We start from the raw sequence: 10000 nt of genomic DNA, 5'->3' as shown, positions 1-10000 counted from the left end.
AACTGACGTTTCAAGAAGATTTACTTGTTGGTTATTTTTATAGTTTTTTTTATCCCACGCTGAAAATTCAACCGAAAGTCATTGTGTCTAATAACTTGAGATAGACTTCTATGTTTGGTATTTGCGAAGAGTAAACAGTAAAAATGGCGTTAATCAATCAGTGTTCAATTATCAGTTATGAAAAGTCCTTCGTTCCACGGGCCATATGAAGTAGTCGTCTACAATGTTTTTTTTTTCCATCCACCCAGCCGATGGTATCAGGTATGCGAAGCTCTGAGCGCACGAAAAGCAATGTGGTATGTGTGGTCAGCAGCTGATGTCTCTGTTCAGACGCGCGCAAATATCAGACAGCTGGGACATTTTTAAAATGGTGAAAAGAAGTCTTGTTTAATTAGTCTCGCTAACAGTACAATGCTCTTATTGTTGACAATGTTCAGCTGTTGAACATAACGCTAACTGACCTACAGGAACTTTCACTACTCTTTGAGATTCACTTTTCATTTCTCGGTTCCGTTGAAATGTAACTTATTTAAAAGCACTACCCGTATGCATCAGTAACTTAGTGTTCACACGACTACAACGAAAAGACCCTTTCTAAAAATTCAGAATATGATCATCTACTGCGCTTTTTTCCCTGAAATACATTGTAGTTTATCTCTTCAACCTAATCTGACAATCCGAGAGCCAAATTCTACCGAATACTGCAAAATATTCACTAAGCAGGTGAGAGCTCTCCCCCGGGGGGGGGGGGGGGGGTACATGTCCCATGATGGCTATAAGAGTGCCGCTGAAATCCTGAAAATATACCTATTGAGGGCAGAGTGCCCAAAATCCATACCCTATCCAACGGCACGCACCCTTGTAGGTAAGGAAGTAAAGACCGGTAACAGCTCAAAGCCTTTTTGGAACTGTGTCCAATCAAAGAGAAAAGTTAAGTGTGACCTAGTGTCCTTAAAGGCGAACGATTCGTATCTTAACGACGACCTGAGTATTGCCAACTGTATGAATTCTTATTTCTCATCGGTCTTTATTGTTGAGGATAATGAAAACTTTCCCGACTTCGAATAATATTACCGACAAGAAATTATGTAATATCTTTTGTTTTGCCACGGAATTCGAAGTTGAGAAATTGCTAAGAAATTTGAATATCTATAATTAAATCCCCTGGGCCCGACTGCATTTAACCTCGCATCCTTAGAGAATGTGCTCAAGTGTTGTCATCTCCACTGGCTTTATTTCTGAAAACATCTTTCAGTCTCAAGGTCAACTACCATGTATATGGTAGTCGGCCCACATCACTCCAGTTCACAAGAAAGGCTGAGCAAAAATTTCATGGAGAACTATCCCCAAATTTAAATATCACTGACTTGTATTGTATGTAAGATTGCAGAAGCTGTGGTGAGGACCCGTGTGGTCGACTTTTGGTCAGATTTCATTCTTTTTAACCTAGACCAATTTACGTATCTAAGGGGTAAATCTACGTTGGCACAATTACTTACATGTTATAACGACTGGGCAAAGGCTAGGAATCGCTCGCAGCAAACGGATATCATCTTCTTAGATCTCTCTAAGGCTTTCGACAGTGTGTCACATGAGCGTTTGTTGCTGAAACTACAACGGCATGGGATAGATGGCTCTCTACTACTGTGGATTAGAAATTTCTCGACGAATAGAAGGCAGCGTGTCGTTTTAAGGGGCAATTGTTCAGACTGGTCACTCGTAATGTCAGGCGTTGCCCAAGAAACAATACTCGGCCCAATCTTATTTATTATCTACAAGAGCCCATCAAGGGGAGCCTCTATCTCCCATACTTGGCCTTGGAGTCAACCCTTTCCCGAGTAGATCTGTTATTAGAACGTCTCCCAGGGAAAGTTTCACACGCCCTCAGTTCGAAGAGCCAATGACAGGCATTGTTTTACCCACACGATCAGGCTGAGAAATCGGTAATAATTTAATGATTTTTAAAATGATTTTTCCGCTTTTCGCGGTTTACTCGACAGAAATATGATACTTTTCGCGGGAAAAAGCCGTTCTTAAAATACATCTACTCGGGAAAGGGTTGACTCAAGGAATTAGTGGAGATAGAGGCTCCCCTTGATGGGCTCCTGTTATCCATATAAAGCCATATAATATAAATGATATTTCGGCAAACATAACATCAACAGTCAAAATCTACGCTGACATAGACACCTTTAGTTTCCTTTTTTTCAGTGATTGGCATTTTCCACTTGCTTGGGGATATCATGCAAGAAAGCTAGTTGCTAGGCAACGGGCGATAACTCTGCGCTGGTTCTTGGCTCGCAATTTGTATTTTATTTCCGCCATTTTGGATTCTGGGAGGACCTTGGTAACGAGATATAGAGCAGGTCGCCATAACGAGGCTTCGGTGGACGTCACGAGCAGGAAGGTGTGTGTTTTGCTCTAACCAAGATGCTACAAGATGCAATCTTTACAGTTAACAATCTTTTAATGGACAGCGACAAGCTCTACAATATGTAGAAACAATCAGGGTAAATCACCATGGGTCTCAGAGAATCAAAACTGTCCTTCCTCTCTTACGAGGAAGCGACAAAGAGAGGTAAAATTTTCAGGTCACGAATGATAGATCTCAAACTGTGTCTAGAAGATCAAGTAAAAGTTCGTTATTTATTCCAGCTGATATTCATTTTGTTTGTTTGGTTCTTGTTCTAGTGACGGACGATGAAATGCAACGCTTAAGATTGGCGTTTAAACGCTGTTCTGGAGTTAGCGGATTTATGCCGCAGCCAGTTTTTGCTCGAGATGTTCTTGGAGATGGTGTCCCTAGTAAAGTCACTGAGGTTGTGTTCGACATCACCTTGATTTCTTAGGTTGATCTCTTGTATAAATGTATATTTGATTCCTGTTTATAAAACTAGTATTTATCTTACAGCATATTTATGCAGCCTTTGGAGGTACCAACAAGGGAATAACATTTCGCGATTTGCTCTGTGGTCTTGTTCTTCTTACTCGGGGCACACGTGAAGAAAAGATAAAATGTAAGCCTGCTTTTAACGTGTCAGGCCTAAGGGCTTGATAAATCGTGGGTTTGGATCGTTTGATTATCCATTTTATAAAATAACTTCGTTTTCTTTTGTCTTGTATCTTGTCGAAATGTAGTTATTTTTAATATCTACTCAACGGACGGAGCATTCGTCCACAAGGACAACATGGAGAGTTCAATTTTGGCTTGTGATGGAGGAAATATTCCTCAGCCAGTCATCGATTGCTTCTCTGAGGTACTCAATCGTAGATTTTTTAAACATTTTTTAGTTTATCAGCTTTTGATCGCAACTATTTATTGTATTAGATTTTCCCAATTTGTATGATGAAAACATTTTGCGTCATGAATTATAAGTATTGGCTAATTACATCACCGGTTTACATTCCACTTTTCACGTACATAAAGTGTACTTTCCGTAAATGCGGTCATGATGTTGAAGAGACTTCTAACGTCACGCACGTTTATTTTTCTGCCTGGTAAAGATCTCAGAATTTTGACTTATTTAATTTGGAATAACAATTTCCTTAAATATTTTGATTGGGGAAATTGATTACGGTTTAAATTTGAAGCAACCTAATTTAGCAGAGAGTTTTACCAGCCCTTCCTTGTTTAAACCCTTTACAGGAAAATTAAGACAAGGGCCTAATGATTGTTTTTCATGTAATAAGCTTCACTTAATTAATGTCACATTTGGTGTTTTCAACATCTTATTTTTTCCTTTTATGTAGTTCCTTTTTCTCTTCCAAAAAATATGTTTGACAACTTTTTTGATGAGCAAAATATGATCTGTACATTCCTGTGGTCATAATTATCAGATATGTGGTTACTTTAATAGCTATATTATTAGTAGATGCTACAGTCTGCTGTAAGACCGTTGGTTATGATGAAAAGAATCATATCCGAGAGATGGTTTAACTTGCTCTGATAAATGCTGTAGCCAGTCACATTGTAGGTAGTGGCAAAGGCCTTTCATATAATCTGGAAATGTTATTTGCCAGAGGGTCGCCTTATAATTCATTAGTTTGCAGAATGTTTTTGAAAAAATTGTAGATGAGTTGAACAGTACTCAGAATTTCTTTCGTTTTACAATAATTCCTCTGGCCCCTTTAGTCCTTCAGTTCCTTGGCCGGGACCCTATTTATTTCACAGTGCCTAACCCAAAGCCTAACCAGTTGCCACAGTACAGCCTATCTCCACTGCAATTTATGCCACATTCATCGCATTAATTATTTTTACACTGGGAGCAGGAAGCAATAAGGATCTGTGAGGCAAAACAGGCATTTGTCCTTTTTTAGTAAACTGCGCAAAAATACCTTTGAATTGGTAGGCACAGTCCTGAAATGACTTCAGTGTAGAGTAAAAAGTTCACTTCTGTGAATCAAATAGCAGACAGTTTTCGTTGTCTGTTGGTACTCATTGAAGCCACTGGTCTATCAAGTGTCGACTCTGGTGTTATATTATAATTTTGCCATATTTTAAATATGGTGCATAAAGCAATCATGAAATAAAGTGTAGCCAGACTCGTGAACCTGTTATTTCATTGGCTAATACTGTAGATGCTATAATTATTCAAATTCTGACAGTAATATTATTATTATTACTCACCATTAAAGTGATTTGTAACAATGTATATCTTTGTTTTTGTAGTACATCTACATTTAAAATTTTTGTCAAATATCAAGTTTTATGAAACCCAACCCGGGAAAGTAGTTTATCTTTTTTGTCTCTAGACACCTTTTGAAATTTCCAATAATATTATTCATTTGGTGTTGGATAAGTAGTCTGAGAAATTCCTTAGACGGGCATGAAGTGGACACATCCCAGACAACTGAACAGTTTGTTTTTCAAGCGCTTATCCCTGGACCTTAAATATCTCAACTGAATTGTCTTGTCACTGTTCAAAACAGTCACATAATAATTATAAACATTTATGTTATTTATTTTTTATGTTGTTACTAAATTATTGATTATCTACTTACTTTGTTCGTAGTGCGATCGACTGTCATTCGAAGAGTTTTCCAGTTGGTTGCTTAAGAACCCCGATGTGACAACCCTGACAAGATGGCTTCTGATTGTGAGCAATGGCTGCAGTATGCAGTTGACTGACAGCAGTGAGACACCAACATTTTACCAGACTTTGGCCAGTGTTACTCATTGTAAGTTCAATAATGATAATATTGATCACTCTGTTCAAGTTATATTTTGAACAATGAATGAAAATTCACCACGTTCAATATACACGTAGGCCTGAAAAGAACCTGAATAGAATAGGATAAACGACAAAAATGTAATTTCTGGTGGCAAAGTCTTTATTGCTTGCGAGCCTTAGCGAGGCAGCAGCCTATGCTTGATATTAGCGAAAAAAATCAAAATTTGTGGGATGTAAGATTGGAAGCAGCTAGGTGCAGGTATTGATACCCGTGATGACGTCACGACGTGAACACGGGTTTACCCTAGACTGGAAAACATCCTCTGATTGGTCCATAGTCCAAGTCCCTAAGAATGTCTGTGTGGGAGGCTACCCTAAAATTTTTTTACACAGTTTTGGAAGTATTAAGATTTTCAAGTTTCAGAAAGGGGATCCCATGGGAAGGTTATCCACTCATCATCATCATCATTCGTGAATTTTTCTCATCAGTTTGTGTACAAGTACAGCTGTACATGTAGCTTTAAAATAAGTTCACCCTTCCAAGTTCATTGCTGGAAATAATTTTTCTTTATTCAGAGGACATATGTCCTTTCAAATCTTCCTTTTGGTCAGACATTTGACAAATTGGACCGGACATAATTTATTGACTGACAACACCTTGAAGAAGACTCAAGATGTGCTGGTGACATGATCGGTCATTGTGTCCGATCATAATGTGAAATTGGCCGGACATTTTCAAAATTTGGTCGGACAATGTCCGATGACCGACTGTTATTTCCAGCACTGAAGTTATATAATGGCATGATATTTGATGATTACATCTAGAGCTACATGTATCACGGAAAGATGTACTCAACTTTAATAATACTTATTTTCTCTGTAATTCACCATATTTTTGCTGAAAATTGTCATTTTGAGGACATTTTTTGTAATTTTGATTGACCACTCGTTTCAGTGTGACTCAGTGTTAGTGAGCTGCATTAATTGTGTTCAATTAAATAATTATTGCTGCCTGAGGTTCTTTGGTAGTCCTGAATTGGAATCCACCACATTGTTTTGGGTTTTTCAGCATGCTATGCTTGATTTGTAATCTCCATATAGAAAATGGACCATTATGCTCTATACATACTGTATAGATAACACACATTGTGGTAATTAATGTTTTAATTTGTTATAGTGCAAGAATCGGATGTGATGGAACTAGAGAAGAGGTACTGGAGCTTAAAATGTGGGACAAAAACTGGCAAATTTGATTTGGAAACATTCACATCTCTTGTTTCCCCTCCCATTCCACAGTGTCTTTGTCCAGGTATAAATAAATGTTTTATTTGTATAGGTAATCATACAACTTCGAGTTCAATTTGGAAATGTGGGTTTTTCAAAAAGATTCAAAATTTGAATGCAATTTGAGCTTTTTGAAAGACACACGAGTGGAAATTATTTCCAAATTGAAGGAAAAAAGTCATATGATTACTTTTTAATAAATTAAATGTACATAACAAATTACAGAGCAAATTCTGGTTTGGAAGTGACACATACCACAAGTTCAAGCAAGTTCAAATTTCATGCCACCAAAACAAGAAATTGGTTTGATTCTTACCAAACCCTATTGGCCTATTGTTTAGTAGTATTATAGGCAATCAAAAGCGGGAATTCTGTGAGTAAATTTCACTGAATTAACTATTTTTGCACTGACTGAACTCTTTTTTCGACGAAGTTAAATGCAGTTTAACTGAGTTAACAACTACTGTAGGAGTGACTGCAGTCAATTGTCGTCAGTCACTGGTTTTGTTATATATTTGGGCATGCGTTGGATCATAGTTAATAGAGGGGACTGGTTTGGAAGCTCGGCAAACATCAAAGGAGCAAACAAAGATGCCAAGATTTAGGTTCCAGGAAAGTCCACGACCATGCACACTCTTTTGTTTTGAGCTCATACACTATGCATGGACAAAAAGCTACAACAAAGAAAGTTTTCGGGTTTCACAACCATTTCCGTCTATTACATGTAACTATGGTTGGATTCCTCATGCTTTGGGTAGAGCTTATTCATCGGTGTCGAGGGGAGTAGGAGCTCCTCTACTTTCCACTGGTTTTCAGTGTGATGTGTTTACAAAAGAACTGCACTGCTCTCAGCCAATCAGAATTGAGTAATTTTGTTCTGTATACATATATGTACTGTAATTATTATTAAGGCAAGTATCGATAAGAAATATGTGTAATATAAATTATACGTACTATAGTTCAAAGATAATCCAATTGAAAGTGATTATTGCGGTTTGTGAAGCAACTTAAGCAGTTGCAATCAGAAGCCTGAATAAAAATCCACACTTGATTGGAACTTCAACCCATGACGTTCAATTTTATACATGTAGGCGTCTGCTAAAGTTGCTTCACAAGCTGCAAAGATCACTTTTACTTTAATCGACATACATGTGCCTGCAGTTCAAATAAATTATGATATTTCATATATTTACTATCACAGGTTCAAAGATACATGTAGTCATTAAAAAATACATAATTTTAAAAAAGTGCTAACCACAGAACTAAACTTTCAGCGTTGAACCATATTCAACCACAACACATTAGTTTCAAGAAAATGTCAAAAACAAGGCATTTGCAGTTACTGTAAGCGATTATCTTATTTTAATTGAAGGACTTTTTAATGCATTTGATGAAAATCAAGATGGCCACATTGATTTTCGTGAATTAGCTTGTGGGATCTCCAAATGCTGCCGCGGACCTAACTCAGAACGGCAAAAATGTAAGTATGGTTCAACAGTCTGTCTGTGGTGTTCAATTTTCTTGATCCTTATGTTTTGATGTTTGATTATTAAATTGTCATTTTGTTACATTTGTGTTTCATTGCAGTATTATTGATTTTCATAACTTAGCAGTGTAGACTTTTTAAAATTATATATAAGAGCTGAGCTGGCACAGTGGTGAGAGTGCCTCACCTTTCACTAGTGTGGTGAATGCAATCATTGTAATTATAAATACTGCATGTATATGTAACGCTACACTTTCCATGAGCAAATCATAATTTTAATACCCTAAAAATCGCAATATAATATATGCAAGGTCTTAAAGATTTTACAAGATCTTGTATAAATCATAATATTATTCAGGGCTTGAAATTGCGACCAATACAGTCGCATTTGCGACTGAATTTTTTCCCTTTGTGACTAAAATATCTGGAGAAGTCGCAAATTTGCAACTTGTTTTTCATCTTCGTTCTTTCCAAACAAAAAGGTTAGCAGTTGCCACTTTGCTGCTCTTTTTACTAAAATAAATGAAGAAAATGGCAAAATTATTTTGTTTCTCGCCTTGAGTTTTCTTTCTTTTCTGCAGTTTGTGAGTAAACATGTCTGTTCTTCTGAAGAGCGGTTTTAAGGTGCCATGTTTGCCTAGTGACAATGGCTCGATAGTGACCAGGAGTATCACTGACCTGGAAGCCATATTTCATATAATCTGTCTATTTACGAAGCCCAATATTAATGTTGCCTTTTAGCGCCAGTTTATTAGAGTTCGGAATATCAAACTTTGTTATATACCTAGACTTTGGCTCAACAAAATGAGCACTGTGATTGGTTGATTCTTTGTCACATGGCCCTGATCAAATTCAAGTGTATCCTGACCAGGATACAATTCCGCAGTTGTTTCCTGCTCGGGGTGTTTTACTGCGATGTTGCAGGAAAAGGCTAAACTTAATGACTGGTCCCCCTGGAAACTAGTTAGTTTTGTTTTCCCTTGAGTCCTGATGTTTCCCTCAACTTCGTCTCGGGAAACATCAGGACTCTCGGGAAAACAAAACTTACTGTTTCCCTCGGGACCATACATTAAGTGTATAATTTATTGTAAAATAGAAATGGTAAGTTTATGTTTAGGGAATTTCTTGGCAAAATGGAATGCAAAAAGCAGTGTTTATTTCCCAATTTAAATAATTTAGTGGCGATGAAAATTGCACTCGCCAAACGGGCGAGTGATCAATGATTTGGGCTTGCCAGACACTTAAGAGGCTTGCCTGGGCGAGCGGACGAGTGCTAAGGTCCAACCCTGCTTTAATAAGGAGATTTTTTGTATGATTATAAAATTATTGCACTGTAATTTATTTATTTATTGCCTACTAAACAAAATTTTGGCATTGGAATTTCACATTTAGTCATTTTGGAAATGAGGAATAATTTACATGTATAATTTGTTTTTTGTACAGAGAAAATTGTGAAAATTATACATGTACATTGTATTTACGTGAATAATGCGTGTCCCAAGTTCATGCCACACTTGTCAGTCTGTCAGGTAACCTAAAAGTCCTTCTTATTTTGTCAGTCTACTTTAAGGTCTTTGATTGTGATGGAGATGGATTTCTAACAAGAAGTGACATTGAAGTGATGTGTAAAGCTCTTATAGAAATCAGAAAAGAAAATGTTGGGGAAAAGGTTGGTTTTCAAGTCATGATTCTAGTGGTTGATTTTCTAGAGTTTATTTTTGTCCTTGACAAAGTGTTTGTTGTATTTCTGATATATGTGGCAAGAAGAGTATGCATGTTTTACTTAATTGTTTTTTTTACAGGATGCAAGTGCTATCTGGGATAAGGATCTATCTGTGATGGCTGCAGAAATACTCAGTGACTGCAGGAAAGAAGAGGTTGGCAATACTTCCTAAAATATTTAATGTTAAGAGAGACTATGCTTGCTTACACAACAAGCCGATATTGGTTTAATGAAAGACAAGAAGACAGCTCATTTTTCATGATTTCAGAATGGTCAAATCAGTTTGGAAGAGTATAAGGAGTGGGCTGCCAGTCGATCATTTTCTCAATGGTTTCC

The 10000-nt window shown here is 37.1% G+C and overlaps 1 protein-coding gene across 1 annotated transcript in view; it reads left to right on the top strand.

The window, feature by feature from the left end:
- The first annotated feature begins 2395 nt into the window (after nt 1-2395).
- LOC138046822 (ubiquitin carboxyl-terminal hydrolase 32-like) overlaps nt 2396-10000 on the top strand; it is a 7794-nt gene continuing 189 nt past the window's right edge. The window contains exons 1-10 of the mRNA XM_068893401.1: nt 2396-2578; nt 2692-2819; nt 2912-3017; nt 3139-3257; nt 5013-5178; nt 6349-6480; nt 7828-7935; nt 9501-9610; nt 9744-9818; nt 9933-9994. Coding sequence (XP_068749502.1) covers nt 2521-2578; nt 2692-2819; nt 2912-3017; nt 3139-3257; nt 5013-5178; nt 6349-6480; nt 7828-7935; nt 9501-9610; nt 9744-9818; nt 9933-9994 — 1064 coding nt within the window. The 5' untranslated portion in view covers nt 2396-2520. The remainder of the gene's footprint in view (nt 2579-2691; nt 2820-2911; nt 3018-3138; nt 3258-5012; nt 5179-6348; nt 6481-7827; nt 7936-9500; nt 9611-9743; nt 9819-9932; nt 9995-10000) is intronic.

The sequence above is a fragment of the Montipora capricornis genome, chromosome 4 (genome assembly GCF_036669925.1).
Source record: "Montipora capricornis isolate CH-2021 chromosome 4, ASM3666992v2, whole genome shotgun sequence".
Lineage (NCBI taxonomy): Eukaryota > Metazoa > Cnidaria > Anthozoa > Scleractinia > Acroporidae > Montipora > Montipora capricornis.
This window is presented reverse-complemented; position numbering and strand designations above follow the sequence as displayed.